The 26963-nt window shown below is 42.9% G+C and overlaps 1 protein-coding gene across 1 annotated transcript in view; it reads left to right on the plus strand.

Annotated features, from left to right (window-relative positions):
* Nucleotides 1-8531: 8531 nt before the first annotated feature.
* kcnh8 (potassium voltage-gated channel, subfamily H (eag-related), member 8) overlaps nucleotides 8532-26963 on the plus strand; it is a 47535-nt gene continuing 29103 nt past the window's right edge. The window contains exons 1-3 of the mRNA XM_030062969.1: nucleotides 8532-8607; nucleotides 20388-20621; nucleotides 24214-24345. Coding sequence (XP_029918829.1) covers nucleotides 8532-8607; nucleotides 20388-20621; nucleotides 24214-24345 — 442 coding nt within the window. The remainder of the gene's footprint in view (nucleotides 8608-20387; nucleotides 20622-24213; nucleotides 24346-26963) is intronic.

Raw genomic sequence — 26963 nt, forward strand, 5'->3', positions numbered from 1 at the left:
CTCAGGATTAGAAAACTGAAAAGCTCATTTGTGACACACACACACACACACACATGCACGCACGCACACACATACACACATACACACAAACAGTACTCAGTGTTTGTATGCGACTCCAACCAGAGGGATATCCGGGTAAGAATTAGGGGATGACCTTCACAAAGATACGGCGATTAGAAAAACGCTCTCCATACAGGAAAAGTCCAGTGAATGCTGCAGCGCTGTATTCCCCCCATAATAAACCAGCTGTCATTTCCAGGCGCGCCGTTAACACACAGTCATTCAGTTCATCTTCAGGACCTAAATGCGCGCAAATCGTCCCACGTCCGTTTATGGTGAAGTTTGAGCGAGGCGAGACCAACCTGTTTCAGTCGGCACAAGGTGCATGTCGGACCTGTCATCATTAACTAAGCCGTTCCAGTAGACGCCGGGGCGCATTCACGTTATGTTTGCTGTCATTTATCTCCAGTTGAGGACCAGACCTGTTTCCCCTGCCGTCGCGATGTGTCCAGCTGTACCAATATGTTCCGATGCGACCTCCTACTCACGGTAGTCTATTTATTATGGACATTATCTCGTAGTAGTTTTGCCCCCATCCTCTCTGTTTGCCCCACTGACCGGCTGCGCTGTGCTCTCCGTTGTAAGCGTTGTAAATTGGCGCAAGTTCAGAGCGACCTCCCATCCAGAGCACTGGGACATGCTGTTATTGTGGATCAAGCTGGAGAGAGAACAATACAGCCTGGAACCTCCACACTGTAGATTTCATATCATATATTAGGCTACATCACTGACTCCGGGACAGCTGTTGTTGATAACACTCACAAGCCCTATGCGCACGCGAGAGTGATAGAGAAATAAAGAAAGAGACTGAGGGAGAGAGAGAGCGAGAGAGAGAGCGAGAGAGAGAGAGAGAGAGAGAGAGAGAGAGAGAGAGACGGACCCAGCTGCATTAGCATATGGTGTAATAATGAATTCACTAGCGCGCTCCGTAAATGTATTAAATGTGACAATTGCGCATAAATGTATTTATTATTTTCTGCCGCATGCTGTGCACGCACTTATTATTGTCTTTAGGGTATTCCAGCTCTCCATGGAAACAAAGTGGAACAGGACAAGGTAGAACTGGCTGCCTGTTATTAACTTTTCAACAGTGATGTTTTATTTTCAGAAGATTATCCTTGGCTTATGTTTAATTGAATGCAGATGATCACAGTTTTACAGTTTTTTGGGCCCAGAATTTTGCTTTGTGTCACAACGATAGTAGGCTATGTTGTGTGGCATGCACTACAGTATATAGTATGTAGTATGCAGATAATATGTAGCCTAGTATAGTGTAGCACAGGATACCCTATGATGTAATATGATATAGCATAGCATAACATATTGTAGTAGGCCATATAGTATACTACAGCATAAAATACCATAGTTTAGAATAAATTATTGGATAAAATATGGATATTCAGTAGAGTCTAAAATGCTACAGCCTGCTCTACTATATTTTACTGTGTTATACCATACAATACTGTGCCGTAATGTAAGATATCAGTGTTTTTTCTAGACTATACTGCACATAGGACACAAATGGGACAGAATACTATCATGTATATATTATACTGTACTGTACTGTGCTGTGCTATACAGCACTATACTATACTATACTATTGTGGACAGGATACTATACTATAGGATATTATAAAGCAGGATAGTATATAACTTTGTGTAAAACTAAAAAATAATCACTTGACTCCCAGTAGTAGTGCTTTAATCTCCTAATAAAATATTTAGTTGTAGATCTTACTAAAGTACCCAGAAAAGCAAACAGGACTCAAAAGAGTCATACAGAGAAAATTTAAGAAAAAAATCACTCTACCTTGAACTTTCGATGCAGCTGATTTATTCAATTTCCATAGGCAGTAGCTTAGTCACTGTCCTGTTCAGAGATAGCAGAGGTCCCAGTCAAAGTGCTAGCAGACTTCCTCCATCCAGCCTGCTGGAGATAGGATGCACTTCACCTCTGGAGATGTCACCTCCAAATGATGCCTCAAATCTCTCTGAAGGTATAAAGGATATGTGCTCCTTACTAAACACATCACAAAGTAGGGGGAGGAGTGTGTGCGTGAGTGTGTGTGTGTGTATGAGAGAGAGAGAGATAGTGAGTGAGAGACAGAGATAGAGAGGGAGAGAGAGAGATCACCCACTTCAGATATATGATTCAAAGGGAACTGAATTGCCCCATGACATGTTAGATACTGGCGTGGTTACAGGTCTATCTGCTCTACAGAGAGAAGGAATGTGGAAAGGGGTTGGAGATGTGCAATGAAGAGTATATGTTTGGGGGGGTAGGGGTGGGGGGTTGTGGCTCTACTACTTTTGGCTAATTAAACAAAGTGAATTAGCTATCTCCCCAGCCAGAACGAGTCATGGCTGGTTACACATCATTCATGGTGACTAATTCAGAGAGAGAGATGTCACTCATTTAACTGGAAATGTGTGTGTGTACGTGTGTGTATCTGTGCGCATGCACATAGCGCCTAAGTACATTAAAGTCGTGTATAAGTGCACTGTTAGTTGCAAAAATAAACCCTTCTACTTGGTGTGTGTATGTATGTGTGTGTTTGTGCATGTGCCTTTAAGTGTTTATATGTTTGCATCTCAACCCCTCCTCTCCTGTTTTATCACTGGCTTGATACCTCGTCAATGAGGCTGGCATGCTAAATGATAATTAAGACCATTACACGCTCACAGAGCATGCTACCAACGCAGTGCACAGCTCTCTCAATCGGAGCCTCATCTCAAGGGACTCCCTACTACTCACACACTCGTGTATCTCTCCAAATTAGGTTAGATTTTCATTCCACCTCATTCGCCATGGATGTGATGTGGTTATTATAAAGTCATGATATGGTTACTGAGCCTGCTGCCTTTAGATGGAGGAAGGCATCATGTTGGTGCATGAAAAAGGAAAGGGGTCGCCGACACACTCGGGCTGGTATTCCACATCTCTGTTTCTCTGCCGGATGCATCCTACAGTGCATTTGCACACAGACACACACGACCTCATACACACGCATGCACGTAAACACAAACACACTCAGACCTGATGCACACAAAGTAAGGCAAATGCACACACATACAAGCACACACTAGTGCATAAGCAGTTGTGTGTGCCGACAAACACACACAAGCACACACCCTATAGCCCCATTTTACCTTCACGTACACCCCACCACCTTTCCCACAAACCATGTCTTTCTCCTCAAACACAGACCTCCACCTCCTTGTCACGGCTCTAATCTGAACCATCGTAACCCAGAAACCTCTCTCTGCAGACGTATTAGATATCCATACAATAAGCTTATCACTGACACTGTGCCAGAGCAGGGCTCCAAGGCAGGTCCTCTCTCCTCAGGTTTCGCCTGATCTGGGGTGTGTAAATGCTTCTTGGCCTTATAATGTCCCAGCACAGGTGTCAGGTAATAGATGGGACAACCATACCCTGAGGTTAAGGTGGATTATCTATCAAATTCCTCAATAGATTTGATGCATGGAAGCATATAAGTGTATGGGCTTCATGAGAAAAGAGGTTCAAGGTTGAATTAAAGGAACTCCAGATTTTAGACGAGATTGTGTGCTCATTATCTGATGTGAGAATCTATATGCCTGCTGTCCTCCAAACCCACTGGCACTGAACACTGAAGAATGGCCTTTTTTGTGGCCAAATTTTTGTCGTTTTTTTCTTTGTTTTCCCATTTTGCTTTCATTATGGAGCAGACATTACATAACAAAATCAAATCACTGAAATATTGTGTTGACACTGCATAACACAACCACATCTATTCACTAAGGTAATCACGTATGCATTATAAATGTACATACATTTGCATTCACATGGAGAGATGGAGTGAAATTCGAAAATAAATGTGAATAATACATAAAAGGGATGTGTACCCAGAAGCCAGGATAAGCACATTAGTGTGTTATGACTTAGCCAAACTTAAAAAAAAAGGAAAAAAATTGATTGCAGTCAATTATAAATAATTTTTCCAACCTCCTATGTTCCAGATTATAACTTTACCCACACCCCACATCCATCTTTTTGACCCCTCCACCACTCCCCAGCAACCTGAGGTCTTAGTTCTTTTAAACTCTAAAAATATAATTAAATCTTATTTTGTTATTATTTTCCCTTTCTTTTTGTATTCCCTTTGTCCTTTTCCTTGTCCCTCTCCTTTCCTTCCTTCTCTTTCCATCCTCTCTGAGATACAGGGGTTGGTTTTTGTGTGGAGATAGAAAGTAATAGTCCCCAGCTTTTATGTTTGAGATAAAGAACAAAAGTTTAAATGAAAGATGCAATAAGTGAGAAGAGAGAATATGGCCATACAGTAGGTAACAACCATGATGCATAATACCACATGTAATACTGGACGGCTCAGATAGTGTTTTTTTTATGACTAGCGCTATATGATTGTGCATATGTGGGTGTGTATATACTGCGCACACATAGCATTTGTGTGTGTACCATTTCCTATTAACAGCCTTCATCAAAGTATGTGGGTAAAATTAACTTATATCTTTATCACTGGAGAGCCATGCCCACTTCCTATATGGCACCAGTGGGCATCATAAAAACCATTCTGTTAAAATGCTGGCACAGTGTTGCCTTTCTAATGCAGCAAGGGAGACTTAAAGCGTAAATGCATGACTCTGTGCTATATAGGCATCAGGCCAGATCAGATTAGAGTTTGACTAGAACTGTTTCGCGTGAAACCAAAGACCACAGAATGACCGAGAAGGGGTGTTGCGTTTATAGAACAGTGGGACATCAGTTACTCAAAACCAAATTCACACAGCCTGTAGGAGAAATACACAACAAATGTGATCAGAATACTGGAACTGCATGCTTCTGGTGCAAAAGAGCATAACAGGTGCAAATGATGCATCGATAGGGATTTTCATGTTAGTATTTCATATTTGATGTATATAGTTGTTCATTGTATATAGGAATGTCATATATTCTTTCTATTTTATCTTTATTTCTATCTTATTTTCTTTTATTTTTTATTATTATTACCGTTATTATTATTATTTTTATTTTATTTTTATTTTTTACTTGCACAGTGCCGGAGTTGTTGCAATTACATTTCACTGCTGCTGTACCTGTACATTCATGCATGCGACGAATAAACCTTGAATCTTGAATCTTGTATAGGCTGTGAAATGGCAAGTGATATAGTAGAATGTTCTTTGGTTAATATGTGTCTAATTTGACTGACATCCTCGAACATGACATTAGCAGTTACTGATCTGCCCTTTGTGAACACAGAAGGTTTGAATCTTTCCTCCAAACCTTTGCTCATATCTGATATGCCCTTCAAATTCATGTTAGTGTCCTCTGCCACCACATAGTGTTAGTGAGTTTCCTATAGAGCCTTTAAACCCCAGGCTACTGTCTGCAAACCCTGTCTGTATTCCCTGTTCATGTTGCTTCTTCTTATATTTTACACTCAAATACAGGATTGGGCCTTTTTTCTTTTCTTTTCTTTTTTTTAATTCACATTTTTATTCAGGGATTTGCAGTACAAAGACATTTTACATTTCAGTTCCTTCTTGTGTTCCGAGTTTCAATGTCCTTTTGTCAGTGTCCTTATTCCAGAGTCGAACCTGCACATACAATGTTAAACCCCCTCTTTTTTTCATACATTTTTTTCTTCGGGGGACTTTTTTCAAATACACTTTGTTTGGGTTTTTTTAGATTAGGTCTCAAAGGACTCCTCCTTTTCAGCTGCTTTTCCCCTGAAACTGTTTATTCCCTTTGATTGAGTGCGTTGAACAATTGCCCGATGACTGAGTGACTGCTGAACATTAAAAGCAGTAGTGTAGGTAATGAGACTCAGGCTGATTTGTGCAGGTTTAATAGGGCTTTTGGTGAGGTAACACTGTGGGCCACAATGAGTCACCGCCACTCAATTGTCACTTCATGCGGAACTTAACTTTGGTGCACGCACATACACACGCACAGCACACAAAAACATTGACTGGTGCACACGCTCACATGTGCATAGGCTGACAGAGAGACAGGCACACACACAGAGTTTATGTTTGGAGCAAAGATCAGGCTTAAATGATGCGTTAAGTGCTTAATTACACAGGTAAAGCATTGCTGTGTGTTGGCTGTCTGTTTTAATTTTATTAGCTGACACATTTATGGAAGTATCTCTCTGCACTGAACTTCTTCATAGTACCTCGCCTCAGGGGGATGATTCATATATCTGTGTGTATATTGTATGTGTTTGTATGTGTGCGTTTCTGTGTGTTTTTGCATGAAGCCAGTGAGGTGATATATGACTCATGGTCATCAGCCTTAGAGCACCTGATGACTTCACTATGTCCAAATGACATAACAGGTGCAACAGCCGCTTGACTTTTGTTGAGGATCTGAGTAGGAGGCAGAGCGCTTGACTTTTGGTGTTTGCTCCCATGCTTTAGCCCTGGTAGTAATGGGATTGACCTAGATTTGAGGTTGTTTCTGTCTTGTGTTTTGCCTGTATCTGTGTATGATTATATGTTCCAAGTTTGTTGTTGCTTGCCAGAGAATCGCGGGTGTAAATGATGTAATATTTAATTGTAACATGAAGATTTTTTTTTTCCGGCAAAACTTGGGTTGCAGTTGCATCTGTAGGTTTACAGAGCAGGCTTTGGGTTTAGAAATCATCATTTTACATTGAAGATTTTACAATTCATATAACCTCAGACAGAATGTCATATCCATAGTATTTAATAGTGTTCAATCAGTTCAGTTACAGAATGAATATCCACCATTTCGTAGGGGTAAGCATTCATAGTAGAAAGCTACCATTTACTTTTCAAATAAATGCATAAATACATCAAATAGATTAATAGAAAAAAAGAGAGAAAGAAAAAGAAAAAGAAAGAAAGCCTTTGTGTTATGACCAATTTGTTAGAAAAGCATCTTTTTTCAGTTATTTATTTCTATAGTGAATTTGGAACCACACGCCTTAGTTATAGGTTTGGTTATTTAATTTGCTTCTCTTATACCAGTTCAACAATTTATTTCATTTTAAGAACCTGTATTTGGGGTATTCTCTTCAGTGTTATCCACATGAGGGCGCTACTGTGCAGCTGATGGGCCTTTTGAACATTTCCATACACCTCAATGTGCGCTACACCAGTCGGTAGTGACATGTAGAGCATCCGCAGGCATATAACTCAGTTTTACCAGAAGGTGGCGGTAAAACCTAGTGATAGTTTCCCCGTGTGGTGAGCTGCGCACCAGTCTGACAGGTATGGGCTTAGAGGGAGCAGCACGGACACGTCAGTGATTAGACATCGAACCAGTAACTTGTAGATGACTTATTCATCTCTCTCCGGAAAGATTTACTCCATAATGCATTGTGCAACTATTTTATACTTGGATATTTTGCCCTTTAACGCTCTAGACACTCCTTCCTTAATTGTTGTATGGGATCCGTATGAATACAAGGCTTGAGGAAATGCAACCCCCCCCCCCCCCCCCCCCCACCCCCCCCACCCCCACCCCCACCCCCAACTCTGTGTGTCCCCCTCTCTTTTGTGTAACGCTGCCAGAGCCTATCAGATGTTGCACCGCAGGGAAACACTGTTGGGCTGGCCGAGGTCCAAGATCCAAAATTCCATTGTCTGTTCATGACACTATGACGCCAAAGTTGCTGACTATTTTAAATTGACCAAAGGTCTGTCCATCTGAAAAAAAAAAAAAAAAAAAAAAAAAAAAAAAAGATTCAGAAAGAAGAAATATATTGAAAATCCATTCTTTGACGCGCATTCTTTAACTGCGACTTCCATCGATTAAGGTAGTTAGTCGGTCGCTACTGTTCTATTGTGTCATTGTTTCTGGCAGATCAATAGTTGCATAATGAGTGATTGCAAAAAGATAAGACTATCGAAAAATTGTTCAGTCGATGTGGAGATGAGACTCGGTGAAATAGAGAAAGTAGAATATCTAAAAGTTTTAAAATGGAACAGAGTATGGTAAATAGAGAAATAAACAGTCCAAATACAGAGAAGTTAATGGGGAAATCGATAAATAAAAACTCCCGTCTCTGCTTTGTGACAACAGAGTGTCTCTGCATGTGAAACATACCCCCTTGCGCTTTGATCACAGTTGTTGAGGGTGATTGATGTCTCCTACCATTGCTCACTGTGGAGAGATGATCATTGAATCCAGAGGCATAATAATGGCGATGCTGACAGGGAGTCACACTCTCTCACGGCCGTCCCTGGCTATTACCTGAACTGCACCTGCGGGCATCATCTTCTCTTGTCATTTCCACACGCAACATAGGTTCCAGACACACGGGTGCGCGCATCACATGCACTCTTCAGTGGATGGGGATCGTATTGTGCTTAGTTTACCGGACAGCTCCCTGTTCCTGTATGGTTCAGCGGCTTTAATGGGCGCACCTCACACGTTTGGACGACTCGCACCTGCTCTTCCATAACTTTGATGGGGACTTCGACATTAAGGAGGGAAAATGCCTGTGATGAAGGGATTATTAGCGCCGCAGAACACGTTTCTGGACACTATAGCCACACGGTTTGACGGCACTCGTAAGTTTTTATTTTTTTTTTTTGAAGTATCTCTAACCTTCTATTTTTATTACATGAAAGATTTTGGTTTCATTTCAACCGGTTTTCCATCTCTGGTGTTTAACAAACTGCACCTGTTCTGTGTTGAGCTGGTGTAGCTTGAGGTTAACAGCCTAACACAGGTCTACCTGCACAAATTGTTAAGCCTAATGCATTCAGAGCGGATTTCATTATGCCATGCAAGACAAAGACTGGTTTGAAGGCGTGCAGGTGCTCCAAATTACTGTGTTGATCTTGGTGCGCACGGCCTTTTAATTAAAGGTAGACCCCAGGGCGCCACATATCACGGGTCTGTATGGTTTTGTCGATATTCAGCTTAACTTCAGGGCAGCTGCTCCACATCTGAACAACAGACACAGTTATGGGAAGCTATGGCGCTTCCACAGAAACTGAAGCCTGTTAGCGCAATTAAGTCGCTGAGGCTTCAGCACCGCGGACAGCGACAGAGGGTTAACCGGGCGCCCACACAGACTCGCAGCGAGACATCAGGACAACTTTCTCCCAAGTTACAGCCATAATTCCTGTGACACGTATTTGTTGTGATCGTACCTGAGTAAATGCGGGTTTTTTTGAGTCGTTCACACATCGCGTCGGTGTGAAGTCAACATTTATTATCTCTGCTCCTTGGTCGACAAGTCCCGCGGTGAGTGCGATATTACTCCCGCCGCGCTGAGGCCAGTAGTCGCATCTATCAAAATTAATTGGTCGGCGGCTGCATTTCAGCAGGTCTTTCCCCGGGCTGAGGCACACACGGGCATTTTCAAACGACAACTTTTGTCTGAACTCCCTCGCCTCTGTCTTGAGCAGTTCTGCTTTAATAATGAGCAACCCGTGTTTCAGAGATTCTTTGAAATCCGCCATGGTTTTACATTTGACTTTTGCTTCAGCTCAGTTTTAGTTGGCTTGAGTTAGCCCGCTCTCATTTTCTCTCATTCTTTCAGTGTGCGGAGTTGTAACTGCAGACTGATTTTGCATACGCTCACTGAATTAATCTGAAGGCAAAAATCATGCTAATGGCACACTTGAGTATATCAGGAACAGCATCTTAGGCCATTTTGCTGTTTGTTGAGTCACTTGCCTGGCTTTATTGGTGCAAATTTGAGATGTGCACAGGCTTGGTTTTATACTTTAGCTGTGATAAAAGAGTCCAGAATTTGCCCTTTTATAAAAGTTACCATAGTGTATCATATAATTGATAGGCTACCACTGGGCGGGAGTTGGTGAGGAAGCCTGGGATATCATATGAATTGCCAAAACATGCACAAACAACATTCTTGAAGCCTCTTGAAGCCTACTTTAAAACATGTCTGGTCTATTCATAATTCCGATTGTCTTTTGTTTCAAAGAGAGTTTTGACATAACCCTCCTTATCTTAGACCTCATTGGAATACCTGTACGGAGGAACCCTGTCGGCACCCCTGGCAATTTGCATATGCTCTAGTGTGACTGTGCCGCTTACAAAATGACTCAGTGTCATACTATCAATAGAGATGCATCTTAATTTCAGCCCCCGTAAACAAATATTCTGCAGGCTGAGCAATTCTGCTTATTCAGGTAAGCTATGACAGCAGGAATTCAGCTGCTTGGACTGAAACTCTATTTTTAATAGTCTCACAGGGGAATTAGACTGGTACTGTACCACAACCAAATGTTTTGCCAAGCCATGCTGAATGAACCACTGTCCTTGAGCTGCAAGGTAGAGGAAATTAACAGTGGGTTTGAGCCGCAAGATGGGCCAGACTGAAGGCAGTGGAGCCTGACGGGACAAATTGGGTCTGATGGCCTGGCCAGGAGCAAATAGAAAGGAAGGCCTGGGATCACTGCTAGATGATCCCCTTTGACGTCATCCAAAGTCCAGGCAGACGGGTTAGACCTGCAAACAGATGATAATCAGAATGGATAGAAAAGAATTTAGAGGAGGACTCAAATTGATGTTGCATGCACTCAGAGAAACTGTCTTTTAAATGGATTCTTAAACTTTTTCAACCCCTTCACACTCAGGGGAGAAACTTCAGTCTTCCACTCTGAGAGCCAGACTTATTAAAATGTATTGCTTTTTATGTGGTCACCCAGGGCTGGCCTAGTGGGTATAGAGACACTCTGATCACTGGTAGGGCTCAGGTTCAATCCCAGAAGCTGCTGTATGGCCTGTCAAAGTGTCACTGAAACCCTGCTTGCTTCCCTTGCATAAGTTGCTCTGGATAAGGGTCTGAATTAAATGCTTGAAACATAAAATTACAAGCCAAAGTGATCTTTTTAAACACCAAAGGCTTTGTGATTCATATTTGTCTCATTTCAAGGATGAGGAGCAGGGAATCTTCTTTAGCCAAGTTGCTGGTCATTTCAAACCAAATGAAATGATAGCCTGCTTGATTTTTTTTTAAAGGGTAACGTCAAATTGGGACCAACAATGTTGATGCCTTCCCATGTCTGCTGTGTAGAAAGATTGACTGACACATCCTGATCACGGTGCTGAGTTCATTGTGTCCCTGTTTGCCTGTATCCTAACCAAAATAACAGAATCTGTCTGCAGTGGTGTAGGACGGCACTGTGATGGCTGAGTGGGAGTGCGGTGACACCCTCTGTCATCACTGCTCCAATGCAACATACAGGAGGCTAAGGCTTATCATCTGTCCATCACTGGAGCTGGATTTGGAGATGTTTCTCTCATTAAAATTGTGTATTATCACTTTGCCACAGTACACTTGTTTAACGACTACATTTTGACAATGATATATCGACTATAAAACATCTCCTGAGATTCATTATTCAGTGTGTTTTTTATCATCCACTTGCTACCCGTTACAAAAGACAATAATTTGTCTTATTTTAAGTGATGAATCATTTTGTAAGACTAATTTGGAATTTCCTCTATGTTTGGCACCTGCGCCGGACAGTGAATTGTTAATGTCATACCTATAAAGTGTAGTCATTATTGTAATCTCTCCACCAGTGCCAAATACTTGCTGACTTAACTCTCTGTCAACATATGACAGCATTCATTGGGGAGATGGAGACAATGCCGGTCTGTCCTACTGCCAAATTAAGCAGATTTTTTTTGGCTGTGGAGTCGCAACAGAGGGCCATGCAAAGTCTCCCGGAGTGTGCCGTGTGCTCCCGTTCTCCACCATTGTTTGAGACTGCTATTTTCTCACTCTCAGCACACACTAGTACCACCACCTCCACTAGGCAGGTAATTACTGTCACAGTCACTGATGCCAAGGCCTGGAACAGCTGTATGTGGAGTTGGTACAGGGTGACGGTGGTAATGTCTTAAGTGTGTATATGTGTGTGTGTGTATGAAAAGACAGAGAAAGCCCGTATGTGTGTGTGTGTGTGTGTGTGTGTGTGTGTGTGTGTGTGTTTAAAAGAGAGAGATAAAGCGAGACAGGTGGAAGAGAGATAGAGGAAGAGAAAGAGGAGAGGGTGCATTACTCTCAACACTCTGCTACTTTGTGCCACAGAGCTTTTTGTGTGTGTGTGTATATATATATGTGTGTGTGGGTTTGTGCATGTGTGTGTGTGTGAGTGCACATGCCCATATGCTCTGCTACCCCATTCTTTGAACATAAGGGGAGTAAAGCGGAGGTTTCCCCTGCACTGATTAACTTCCCTTAAATACAGCACCTCTAATTAAGCTGTTGAAATGCGGCTGGGGGATCCCAAGTCATGATTACCACTTGCTGCCAAATGAATGCTTAAAAACTCACCTGGGCATCACACACACAACAGAGGGAGCTGTCACTGGCATATCCAGGCGTCTCAATGAGGAGACGAAGCACTGATGCTCTAGCCCTGTGGCTCCATCTCAGTGACAACCTTCTGACCTCCAGGAAAACCTAGGGAGCTAATTACTGAGTCTGAGACCCACAGACTAACTGCTGACACACAGGCATTTTCAAATGAGCATCATTAAGACACAGGTAACTCAGATTATTTGTCTGAAATCACCTGGATTATGTCATCCAGTGCTCCAAACTGCAACGTTTGATTAATTTCTGTTAACAGAGCTTTAGCGGGATGTCCATCTTCCTATCTCATTATGCTTACCTGTGAAAAGGCAGGTCCGGTGTTGCCCTCTGCCAGAGAATGACGGCGAAAGAAGTAATGAGCACAGTTATGAGACTATGAGGGAGTCATCAATCATCATTGACTGTAGTGCTGCAGGGTGCGCAGGGTGGCTCTCACTCACTGGCAGCAGTCTGGTGTTGCTGCTCCATTTTCTCCAAAGCCCACTTAATATTGGGAATGTCTTATTTGAGGACAAAAATAAACAAAAAGGATGGTGTTGTGCTGCAACTTGGCATACAAGTCATGTCAAATGTAACTGATTCTCTTTTCGTGAAATATTATCCATATTGTAAATAGAAAAAATAGCTTCTTCATGAGACCATGTTTTGGATTTTCATTAGGTGTACTCATTACAGCATGTAATATCTTGTTGATGTATCCTTTAGCAAGATACTGAACCTCATACTCACTAACTGTAATTTGATGTAGACACGGTGTACAGCTGAGTGTTGAGAATGGAAATGAGCGTTTTTGAATTAATAGCAACCGAGCGTCCACTGGCTTTAACAAGGCCGCTCTGCAAAGTTGGCATCGGTTGAAAGAGCGTTTAGTTAAAGGGAGACAGTCACCATCAAAACTGTGGACTCTGCACGCCATCGCTGTCCTCCCTCTAAGGTCACTGCGCTTGATTATCACTGTGCACTTATACAGGGTGAGTCCCTCGTCTGTTCCTGCAAACTTCAGGGACTTCCTGATGAGAGCGTCCCCGTCTCCATGCCCGTCCACATCCCCGCTGCAGCGGACGTTCTGCCTCGTTAACGAGCCTAATTAGTGAGATTCCTCTCCTAATCACACTCTCTAATGGACTGTCCAAAACGATCGACAAACGGGGTTTCACCAGCACAAGTCTAGGCCAAGTTGGACATTTTTAGACTCAATTAATTGTACAAATGGGGAAGAGGGATCGGCATTGGCAGGTGGAGGGTGGGAGGGGGTTGGCTATGAACGAACTTTAGAGAAAGCAGGGAGGGAAATGGACAAATGGAGGGTGGAAGTGATATTGACCGGGAAGGAAAGTGAATGGGAAGGGAGGGAGGTGAGCTCACAAATTGCAGGAATGTAGGCTAATGACTGGTGTAATGTTTCTGTTGCTGAGGGCCTCGGGGAATGTATGATAAAGAGCCACACAAGTGATTAAGGCTGTGGATTTGTCTAATGATTTTCTCTCTCCAGTTATTCGGTGTAACTGGATTACAACTTAATGTCACTCTCTGCTATGTTATTTGTGGTCATGTTTTGGTTTTCATGGATGTGGGTGTGTGTCTGCATATATCCTGGGTGGTGTGTGCACTTTTTTTTTTCAATTCCACCAAAAAATACAGTTAATATATACTTGATTTGCAGTTTTTACACCTCCCAATACCATGAATATTTGAGTGAACTGACTGTGTAACATTAATCTCAAAATCCCAAGAGCTGACTAAGAAGATGCTGTGTCCATTTGCTAAGACAAACTTTAAAGTTGTAACCTTGGCTGCCCTGGAGTGACTTTGTTTAGTAGATCCTATGCTTATGTGGTGGTTGGTATGAATTCCCACAGAAAGGTGAGGAGGTAAAGCTCCTTTCCATCCACCTCCTCACTGCCCCGCCCATTTTCACCACGCTCCATCCTCATCCCCATCTCCGTCCTTCATCACGCCACCTTTCACAGCTCTGTCTTGCTGAGTTTCAACTTTCTCTACCTTTTCTTCGAGTCACGCTGTCACTCTCTTTCTCACTCCCCACTCTCCTCCGCCAACCCTCATCTGTCTGTCTCGATACATTTTCTCACCTTCTCTTCCTCTTTACCTGTCCCTGCATCTCTTCATGTCTCGATTTCTCCACCTGCCTCTCCATTCATCTCTCACTCTCCCCACTGTGTTTCCCTGTCAGTTTCTCCCCCCTCTCTCTCTCTCTCCTTGGCTTCCCCGAGCTCGCTCACCCATCACGTCAACTGTTCCCTAAATAGCTCAAGGGTTGTAGTTGGTAGTGGTGAGGGTGTTTTCAAGGAGAGGGGGGTTGAAACTCTACATGGAGTGTTTATGAGTGTGTTTTCATTTGTGTGTGTTATAACACCCCAAATCTGGGACAAAACACCGTGTTGATGAGATACCCCCTCCACCCACACATCCTCCTCAGCCCCCCACCGTCCTCCCTCCTCCATATCTCATTTGCTTAGTGAGGGAGCGTACCTGATGTTGCATTTCGTGCTGCCACACATTTCCCTCTGACCCACCTAGTTATTATAGCGACGACCTGCTGAGAAAATACAGGAGAACGCGCTCTTTGCATTAAAACTCGACGGGAATTCAAGTAGCATGGAAAAAAATAAGTTGATGATGTATGATTACACTCGAAAGTCTCATTTATTAATAGCTCACTCTTGACTGATGCTTGACAAATCGTTCTCTCAGCAACAATTACGCGGTGCACAGTTGACTTTGATTACATAAGAAGGCTCTCTCACGATCTCTCTCTCTCTCTCTCTGTCTCTCTCTCTCTCTAACTGTCTGTCTCTCTTCATCTTCCTCTCCATCTCTTTTTCCCCTCTCTCCTTGCCCTCTTCCCCCCTCCCTCCAGCTCCCTCTCTTCCCTCTATCCCTGTGGGGTTTCTCCAGCAGCTGTCAGGCAGTAGTGAGCACGAGGGGAGATGATCTATGGGCTTCTACACAGGAGCAATTAGCCAGAAGAAATTCAGAGGAAAGACAGAGATAAAGAAAGGAGGGAGGGTAAAGAAGGGTGCGGGAGCTTGAGAGGGAGAGAACAGGACAGGGCTGACAGCGGGAAGAAAGAGAAACAAAAGAAGAGTTGATGGAAGCAGCGAAGAGCGATAAGAGGTAGTAGAGAAAGAGTGAGAGGAAGATGGAAAAGATTCAGAGGAGGAAAAAACAAATCGAGAACGTCCTTTTGTTTCCTTTACTAAAGGATCAGTGTGCAGAGGAAGAAAAGAGAGAAAGACAGATAGATGGCGCTCTCCTAGAGGTTATGGGGTATGAAGTTTGCAAAAAAGTGAGGCAAATAAATAAATCAGGGAAAATATTGGGGAAGGACTGGAAGGATTCCAGTGGTTGAGAGGACATGAAGAGTAATTAGACAGAGAGATCCAAAATGGTAGGAGGGATATAAAGAACAGTTGGGAGGGAAGAGAGGGAGGAGGAAGGATAGGGGGTGGAGTGAAGGTTAAGAGAGATAAGGAAAGATGGAAAGAGAGCAAGAGTGTGATGATTAGAGCGAAAGAGGGAGGGAGTGGGGCAGCGAAGGAAGGTAGGAGGTAAGTGAGGATTATGGTCGGAGCGAGAGGAATGGAGAAATAGATAGAGAGAGGGAGGGAAAGCTGAGCAGAAGAAAGGAGGGAGGGTAGGAAGGAGGACGGGAACAATGGATGTGACAATAAGGGAAATCCCCTCCTTTGCCAGTCAGTAACAAATGAATCATCTGTCGTTTTTCCAGATTCACAGGAGTCTCCTGAACAAATGAACACATTCATTTATGACCGCCGCCTCTAAATATTTCAACTGTTTCTGCAGGAATCATGTTTTTCTCTCGGCTCGATTTGTCAAATGGCACAAAATTCACTCAGCGACATTAATATGGTGATGACGCCAGCTAAGGTTGTCAAATATATTCAGGAATATTCAACATTATGGCAAATTGTATTACAGATAAGTTGCTGCAGTCAGGACCAAAATACACACTACAGGAACACAATAGGTGTTGAATTTATTTTTTAAAAAATGTGCACATAAAGTTGACTCAAAGCTAGTTTCTTACCCAATCAAAGGATTGGAAATACTTGATGAGGTTGTTATCTAAGATTGCATTTGGGAAAATGAATGGGATTTTTACTTCTGGAAACATGGCTGACCAATATAACCCTGTCCACTTCTCAAGTCTGCAGTGAGATGCCTCAGTTTTATCAAAATCCGCAGAATTTGAGATATTACATGGAAAATAAACAAAATAGAGACACACCCTTCCTGCTTGCTCAAAAATGAGAGGAGGGAGTGAAAAAAGGGGTGAGATGGGATTATTATCAATATATAGAGGCAGAGAAACAGTGAGGGAGACAGTAAGTTGGTAAAAGTTGCAGTGGTAAGTGATGAAAGGAAGGGAGCTCAGCTATAGCCTTCTTTTACCTCCTCCTCACCTCGCTTCATGATTATTCAAACCTATCTGCAACCTCTCTGGCTCCAAATCAGTCTTGTGCTTGAATCCAAACTTTCCTATTACACAGCAAGGAATTCCAGATGGGGACTATGTATTTTTCTTGTGTGTGTGTGTGTGAGTGTGTGCGTTTGTGTGTGAGGGAGTATCTGTGTGTGTCCACGCACAGTGTGCTGAAATTTCATAAGCAGTCCAAGCTGCATCAACAAGCAGGACATAAATTACCCAACATCCCTTTTCCTCGTCTCCCCTCACCACACACACAACCACACACACGTGCACACACACTCTCAGTCATAATGTATAATGATTCTACCCATCTGATGTAATCCTCTGTCAAATACATTGTGTATTATACTGTAAATATTTTCTGTCAGCCCTGCTCAGCACTATCTTCTCCCGCTCTGGAAGCTGCCACCAGACAGGCTGCAGGCCCCCGCTTTGGGCCCCTGGGAGGCGAGCAGCCCTGTTGCTCAGTCTCTGCTTACCCCTGAGCCTGGAGGGGCCCTGCGTCTGACAGCCGGTCCCAATGCTACGACCCGCTGTCTGGGTTACGCAGACTATAACTGCTGACAAGACATTCCTCAAGACATTTTCCTTTTTTTCCTCCTTCATGAGCAAATGCAGCTCACTGTCACTCTGTTTCATTCGTTTATGGTGACTCTGGAAATGACAAGAGTGTCACCAACACTGCAGTATGGCTTTCAGCAGCTTTTCCCACATGGGAATCCCTAACCAGCGTTAACCGCCTCATCATCACATCATCCTAGGTTATCTCTACCTCTATATCCTATCAAGCTGCTCAAAGTCGTGCATCCCTGCCTCAGACTCAAATCTCGATTTGCTGTGAGCAGCATTGAGCACAGCGATGCGATTGTGGGCCGGTGAATGGGATTATGAATAGCAGCGTGTCGCTAATTCCTCTTGAGGGACACATACAAGGGTTTTCTTCTGAGCTGTTGTATTCCCAGTTCAAATGTACGGTGGTTTCCTTTGACGAAGCCTGACATACAACATAAAACAATTACACATCAGGGGCTGGTGGATAAAGGAATTATTGATGCAGAAAATTGATTTTTGTAATGAAATGTAATTGCAACAAGTTATTTTGTGGGATGTCTCAAGCAATGATTATACTTTATCTCACTTTGCGTTTGTGTGATAGCATGTAGTTGAGGGTGGTTTTGTGTGTTTTTGCATGTGTGTGGGTGGAGATTTGTAGAATGTTACCTAACTCAGCTTTTCAGCAGCAGGTTTGACTTCTTATCAAATTACAGCAGACTCTGAACACACACACACACACACACACACACACACACACACACACACACACACACACACACACACAAACAGACCATATAGATTCTACCAAGCCAAAGGATACAGGCCTACTGTGTATTGTACTGTAAACATTAGCTTTCTATCAGCACAGCTCAGCACCATCCTCCCCCTCTGTAAGCTGGCACTCTGTGTGTGTGTGTGTGTGTGTGTGTGTGTGTGTGTGTGTGTGTGTGTGTGTGTGTACATGGTTGTGTGTGCTTGCATGTTTTAATAGATGGCTCCAGGTGTAAACAGCTGGTCCATTTCAATAGGGTACTCATTCAAAGGTAGACACAAATAGGCAAATTAATTATGATGGACCTCAGCACTTACAGTATGGGTTTCTTTTCTCGTTGTCATCACTTTCTTACTCCAGCCTGTTCCACACTGATCCTCCCCCGATCCTTCCCCTTTTTCCACTTTCTCCTTCACCAAACTTTCTCCTTAACACATGACATAACCTCTCCTTACTGTAGCTCTCACACTGGAGGCAATATGAATTCACTTTCTTTGATACAGGTAGTGAGTAATGTTTTTCAAAAAAAAAAAAAGCATACCATGGTGCATTTAATAGTAGATATAACAGCCATCAATTGAGGCAAATGACCTCCATCTTGTCGCCCACACGGGCCTTCTTCAAGCCTGAGCTGAAGATGCCATTAGTTTTGGTAACCTTCCCCTGGAAGTCAGTCGATGGCAAACAAGCATTTATTCAACACAGCACCCAGAGATGCACTCTTAGAGCAGCTGATTTTTCCCCCCATTCTTATTATTTATTACCGGATGTCAGTATCCCAGGGGTTACAGGAGTGGGTTGATGATATGAACAACCTCCACCTTTCTGGATGAGCTCGGTGAAAGTCTCTCCCTTGAAAAAGTACTGGTGAGGTGCCCTTATGCAAGGCATTTTATACAAAGCTGCTCAGTGGCCAAAAGTACAGGACTGCAGTTATACCGGGCAGCTGAAACAGAGCGTGCACACTCAGTCAACATTCACTGCATAAATACGGTGACCAGATATCCCAAGTCGCAGCAAATATCTCTAATCATTAACGTGTCACGGTTTTTAACATTTACTGCCAAACTGTCTTATTTTTTGCTATTCACTTTGAACCAAACACATTTTACACCAAAAATGTTCAGCGTTGCAGTCCGCCCTCTACTTTTGACACTATGAACCTTGGAAACCAGCAATATCGTGTTCAACACAGATTTTGCTGGCAGATCCCCACAGAAACATCCTGCTTTACAAGCACTTGATGAGCGTCTTTGTTGCCACATTTTTAAACAAACATAGACATGTTATACATCAAAAATGGTCATTGTTATCTGCTGAATGTAATGATGCCAGGGTTATAACACTTAATAAAATAAGTAAAATTGGTGGCAGAGAATGTGCACTTGTGAGGCTGACAAATACCTGGTATTTTATTTTGAAAGGTATCTGACAATCAATACAAATGTAATATTACACCAGTGCAATCCTTGTTTTCTGTTTACTAGAGTTTTTGGGAGACAAAATATTTTTTCGTCTGTCAGGCGGTATACGTAGGGGTCCTGGATTGGGGGTTTAAAAATATGGTCACCCTATGCATAAATCAAGGTTTAGAAAACATAACTTGCCATGAGGATTGCACTGTAGCTCAATGGTTACCACTGTCACCTCACAGCAAAAAGGTGCTAAGCTGCCCTATGAGCCTGATGAGGTATAAGTGGGCATTGAGAAGGAATGAAGGAGTGAATGAATAAATGAACGACAACCTCCAATGGTAATGGTGACCTACTGCATTTGTATCATGCTTTGCAGCGGCTCATGCTGAAGTAGTTCTAGGGCATCGCCAGCAAAATGATAAATAATTAAAAATCCCTTCACTGGAAATCAAACTGTTCTCATCACATGTTGCACTCTGTAGAGGATGACTCGCCATGTAATTAAATACAGAATCAATCACAACAAAAATATTCCCATATGGGTCCTGGCACAAAATCTTGTTAAATGTGGGTCTCTGTGTCCTAATGTTTTCCTATCCAGGAATCGATGACATGAAAATGTTTGAAAATCCTTGCCGTAGAGTACAAAGTAATCACTGCCTGCTCCTCATTTTGTGTGTTAATTCCTTTCCTCCTTAAATGATTTTGTCAGCTTGCCTCACTGCCTTTGATTTGTGTCTTTTACTTTCTCACATTGTCTCCTCTCCCTCCTGCAGACAGCAACTTCATCCTGGCCAATGCTCAGGTGTCCCAGGGCTTCCCCATCGTCTACTGCTCCGATGGCTTCTGTGAGCTCACAGGCTTCTCGCGGGCCGAGGTCATGCAGAAGAGCTGCGCCTGCAAGTTCCTGTACGGGCCGGAGACCAGCGATGGCATCATCCTCAGCATCAACGATGCCCTGGAGGAGCGCAAGGAGTTCAAGGATGAGATCATGTTCTATAAGAAGACGGGTGAGCTTCGGAAAAGTCAGCAAGGTTCAAAATGTTTAATGTTTATTGAGTCCCAGTTGCTGCCTCAGTCGGTCTCAGTGGTCATCATTTTCTCAGTCGAAGTTCTGTTCATTTTGCTTCCATTGATCTACTCTGTGCTACTCTGTTCTCCTTTCTTTTCCTTTCCTTTCCTTTCCTTCCCTTTCCTTCCCCTCAGCATTAAAGTGCCTCGTCACGATATCTAGACAAAGAAGAAATTATGTTCTGTCATTTAACCAGTCAGCAATGAAGGTTTTGGGACAAGAAAAGTAGACAAGTACAGAAAGCCATTACAGCGAGCCTGGCCAGAGTTTTTTAGAATGATTACTGTGGTACTTTGCCTGTGTATTTCTTTAAATAGATGACAGTTTCTCTGTGGCTATTTCTGAAGAGACCCCATTTAAGAGGACATAGATGGAGCCATGATGGATGGAGACAGACGGAGGGATAGATAGATAGGTCTTTTTAGTGGCCCGCCCTCATTAAAAGGCAATTAAACAAAGCCATCAGTCAGAAACATCCTCCAATTATTATTTAACACGGAGACACATTAAACTTGCATTGCAGTCAGCTCAGTAATGCTCTAATATTGTCTTCTTAAACTACACAGAGTCCAGTGTAGCCATGGTGTGGCATGCACTGGTTTGTGTCAGCACTGATTAGCCAGCTTGGCAGTGCACAAAATGGATTTGAAAATAATTAGCATGTTTCACTTTTGCTCATGCCCACATTTTCAGAAGACCACAACATGGGCATTAATGGACTTCTTTAATGGCTTACTGATGCTGTTCAATACATGATTGTGGCAAACTTCACTCTATAATTAACCAGATTCTCAGATATTTGGGGGGAAAAATGAATAAATAAATAGAAGAAAAGTCACTGTATTTGTTTTACTGCAGGGTGCCATCAATATTATAAGACTGAAGTGCAGATTTGTTTTTACTGTGAATTAAGAGTTACATCTATTTGTCGGTGAGATTCTCAGCTGTTGCTCCATGACAAATCACTGTTAAAAGATGATGTGATTCACCTGATGTTAGGATTGCCCTCCTTTCTAGTCTGTGCACAAACTAAACAAGCGCCAGGGTAGCTTGTGGTGTATTTTTCTGGATATAATTTTGCACAGACAGGGTGCAGGTTGTGTCAGATATTTCCTTTCCTGTATTTTTGTCTCCCAGCTGCTTGTTTTGTAATGCAGATTTGACAAGAGCTTTGAATGGGTAATTACTGAAAAAGAAAGGCTTTTTTCTTCCAATGGAAATAGGAAACTTTTTAAATAGAATTCAATGCTGTTCATCCTCGCTGTCACAGCTTGCAGCTACAATAGCTTTAGGACAGTCTGACCAGCAGCTTATGAAACATGGCTAGCTGGCTCAGCCCAGTTCATAAAATCAGTGTAGACACAGCCTGGCTAAAACCTGGGCATCATTCTCCTCCTGTCTCTCTTTTTCTAATCTTTTTCATTCTTCCCTTTCCCTGCTCTCCCCATTTCCCTTCTTTTCTTATTCCCTGCTGCCTATTGTGTTTTGCTTTTTGCCTCTGTCCCTCTTTGCCTGCCACACCTTTTCCTTAACATCCCTTCCCTTTTCACCCACTCGCTATTTCGAGATAGTGTTGTTTCTCTGACTGTCTGCCATGCCTCTCTCACCCTTTCTCTCTCATCTCTCTCTCATCTCTCACTCTCTCTCTCTCTCATTGTCTCTTCATGCTGTCTCATCCCTTCCTCTCGGTCTGTCACAACAGAGTCCTCAAAATAGACGTAGCTGATTGACTCGGTTCATCCTCCATCTGTCTGCCCAGAAAAGAGAAAGCTGCATGTGCGCAATTAGGAGCAGTCATTCGCTCACTGTGTGTTTGATGTTGCTGCCCTGTCTTACAGGCACACACACACATATACACACACACACTGTGATTGAGTCATCACCAGGCAAAGACGATTTAGTGAGTGGGAGTGACGGGAGGGAACTCCATGGGAATTCCCTCTTCATCAGCCATTCGCTTCTGCTCAAGCTTGTTTAAACACACTTTGCTAAGTCAAATACAAGAATGAAGGCCTGAATTCAGCTTGCACATTAGAAAGCTTGATGCTGACGAAGTTTGCATGTCACAAAACAACTAGAGACACAGAGGAAATGCTGGGTGAGGCCTTTAAAGAAAAGCACTAGGTAATATGAGCAGTTAACAGTTAAAGGAACAGTTCATCCAAAATACAAAAGAAATATTTTCCCACATTCACTATAGTGAAATCTATCCATCCAGATAGTTCCTGTGTGATTTGGTGAGGTTTCCACTGTGCCATGATTTCATCTGTCTCCCTTCACCCCAATATGACAGGACTGGATAGGAATTAGTCTGTGGAGCTCAAACCAGCCAAATATACACACGAAAAACTGTATCTATCCACCGCTAGTTTGTATTTGTTTGCCACTGTCCTTTGCCACCATGGACTTTGGATCATGGTGGACATCTATGTCACTGTTTTTGGGAAGATTTGTTGCTGTTTTGTTTTTCAAATGTACATTTATGACAAATGAATATCCACCTAGTTGTGTTGGGGTGAAGGGAACCTTGCCAATTCATACAGAAAATATGTGGATGGATCGATTGCACTGGGGTTAAGTCGGAAAACTGCTTTTTGGTATCATGGCTGAAGTAACCTACAGTTAAGGCAGTTAATGAATTCGATAAGTACCAGTAATTCACTTACAAAGTCCTGTAATGTACAGTATGTGCAAAAGTGGCAGACTAGCAGCAAAATAGTATGCTAATAAATTATTATTACATATAAAATGCTGGAAGTGTTCTCTGGATTGTAATGAGTCTGATCAGAGGAGGTGCAGGGATAATTTGCCAGGTTGTGTTGGCATATTTTCTCACATTTTCTCAGTTATTTGGATAAGTTGGAGTATAAAAAGTAAGGGAGTACTGCATGTGTCCAGAAAGAGAGAAAAGATTAGGTTATTTCTTGGGTACAATATATGGACAATAACAATAAGGCAAAATAAATGGTTCAGGTGGTAAGTGATAGTGCTGTTCCAGGTCCATTTTTTAACAAAAAAAAAAAAAAAAACAGTGACTGCAGCATAGGCTGCTACATCATGAACTTATCCAGCTGATAAAATAACAAAGAGAAAGACACAAACACTGATGCAGGGACACATACACACACACAGGTATTGACCTGCTGAGCTTCTGAAAATCTACTTATTTTATGCATGCACACGCACACACACACACACACACACGCACGCACGCACACACACACACACACACACACACACACACACACACACACACACACACACAGACACAATAACATACGCATACAAACATCAATATGTACACATAAAACGTACACCTGCATGAACACCTTGCATAACCTTTTACTCTGTTTTTTTCCCCACTCAATACACACACACACACACACACACACACACACACATACATTGTAAATCTGTTCTGAGTAAAATTACAGTCATCTAAATCTAAGAAACAGAACATTTATGTGATGTGTGTAAAAACTTTTCATGTGTGTGTGAACGTGCATGCTAACGTATGTATTTCCTTGCAGCGGTGCTGTTCTGGTGCCTGCTGGACATCGTGCCCATTAAGAACGAAAAGGGAGACGTGGTGCTCTTTCTGGCCTCCTTTAAAGACATCACCGACACTAAAGCCAAAGCCATCCATGATGACAAGAGAGAAGGTCAGTGTGTGTGCATGTGCACGTGTGTGTTGTTGTTGCTGTTATCAGATGGATTACTTGTGGTTTACAGCCCATTTTCCCTCTAACCGATCGAGGAGGAGGAGAGTGAGAAGGAAAGATTTCGCACTAAATGAGGGAAATGGTGAGGTATATTGACTTTGGTGGTGTGGAGGCCAGGTCTAACAAGTCAAACCCACATATCTTATAGCATGGCGCTTGCTTTTTATAGATAAAACAGTCAACATACATATCAAAACAAACCCAGTGTCACTTTTTAAGTCTACAACCCTACAGGACCTATACCTTTGTTCAAACCCACAGAACCTTATTTTAAATTCTTGGTAAGATCCCAAGGTTTCAAACATACCAAACATGTCCTGTTGAATTACAGGGAAATGTGTATAAGATGGTGCATAAGGCATCTAGATATTTCTGATTTGATGTAATGCTGCAGTCACAAAACAATGGCATGTTGAATTTGAACAGTTTATTCAATATATTATATACAGAATGGGTGTCATTTTTGCACAATAGGGAAAATTTAAGGGGAATTTGAGTCGAAGAGTTTAAGTTGGTTGCAACTTCTTTAATTCAGCCAAAGGGGCAATAAGATGAGAACAAAGTGTCTTACTGCACACTTAGATCCATCCCTATTCAAACAACTAGTCAGGAGCTCACTGTGGGTGTCTGGTATTAGTGCTCAGTAGGTACCCAGTTGGTTTGTTTATAATTCATATTTATATTCATGATTACAGTTACTTGATTTTTCTAATCTCATTATGAATCCTCACATAATAACATGATGATTCCAGGGGTTACAGATGGGGTCACAGCCCAACATTAGTGGTGTTTTGACTGTGGTTTATTAACGGGGTGGAGAGAGTGTGAGGGGGATTGAGGAATCATCAGCCTCTCCTCCCTAGTCTTTGTTAGAACTTCACCTAGCGTTTGCCTCCCCCCTCAGGATTTTAATTATATTAATTACTGTAAATACAGAGAACAACTGAAGGAAAAACAAAGCAGCGCATTTTGCTCACAAAATCAATTGCCCCAAAGGCTTTCCTTAAGGACATCACCTGAGCTAAAGCCAAAGGCAAAGCAGAAAGAACAAGGGAAGGTCAGTGTGTGTGTATGTGTGTGTGTGAAGGCAGAACTCTGGCTGTTCTCATCTCACGTCTGCTCCTCCTGGATTTGCCTAATTGCTCTCATTATTGTAAATAACGGCGAACAGGAAACAGAAAGCGTAGTTATTTTTGCCCACATAATGAAGCACTTTCGATTGAAAAGGAAAGGCTGATGCAGCATGCTTTTAGACAGAGATGAACGCCTCGCCATAATGGGTTTGGGTCTGACAAGCTCTCTTAAATGGGAACGCAGCCATGGTAATTCTCCCAAACATTTGCATATTGATGCTGTTCTCAGAAGGTGCGTTGCTGTGTGTTTGTGGGTATGCGTGAGTCTGTGCAGTCGTGGTACAATGGGGCGTTTCACTCCATGCAGGGGAAGCCTTTCAAGGACGGACAGGCACAGAGACACTCACGTCAGACATAACCCAGTTAGCTTTGTCTCGGCATGTACTCCACACTGATTGGACAGCGTGAGCACAAGAGGGAAACCCAGCCTCTGTTGTCAATAGCCCCTGTCTCCTCTCCTCTCCTCTCCTCTCCTTTGTCAGTCCTGCCACATCTTGCTATCTGACACATTTCCTTACTTGTCTGTTCTTTACTCCACCTTTCTCAGCTATCTTGCCAATTCCCCCCTCCATCCATCCCAGGTGCTTTTATCTCTCCTTCCCACCTTCCTAATCTGCCCTAACTACCCCTTCCCCACCTATCCCTCATACCCACCCCACCTCCACCCCACTCCTCCCCTACCTACATCCCCCCCCCCCCCCCCCCCCCCCCCCCCCACACACACACACACACACACACACACCCTCCACTCCCCGACCTCCCACCATGGCTATAAAAGCGAAGGGAAATTCATTAGATCTAAAAATAAGCGCGTCTCTGTCTCTGTGCTCCTGCCGTGTCGCGTCCCCCAAGGCTGCGCCGAGTTATGGATGGGCCCTGTCTGTTTGCCTCATCTGGGGTCCGTACGCATGCACGCACACACACACACATGCACGGACATGCACACACCCCGTAGAACGCACGCACCCACTTTCAAAGGACACTCAAAAGCAGTTATCACTTCTATTCTCCAGTCCTGTTACTGCTGTTATTCCCCCAGAGCCAATCCTGTGGGTTCGCAACAGTGAGAATGGGGCCTCAAACCCAGCAGCAATAAAGTGCCTTCTCCCATTACCTAGATCCTCAATCTGAGCACATCACTTCTGCGCTATCTTCTTAATCTACTGGACTTGGAAGAAACACACACACACACACACAAACCTACACACACAGAGCTAGCAGCAATGTACCTGATATTGAACCACCTACCCAATAGTGACTTATCAAAACCTAAAAGTGCTCTGTTTTGCTGGGGCTGGTGTTTTAGCAGACACTGTTAACCAGTAGACATTCATCTTAAAAACACAACCAAACCTGCCTTTTATCACCTCTGTAGTGTCGCTACAATTAGGCCCATGCCACACTGATGCAGAAACCATTCTCTAT

The sequence above is a fragment of the Myripristis murdjan genome, chromosome 11 (assembly GCF_902150065.1).
Source record: "Myripristis murdjan chromosome 11, fMyrMur1.1, whole genome shotgun sequence".
Classification (NCBI taxonomy): domain Eukaryota; kingdom Metazoa; phylum Chordata; class Actinopteri; order Holocentriformes; family Holocentridae; genus Myripristis; species Myripristis murdjan.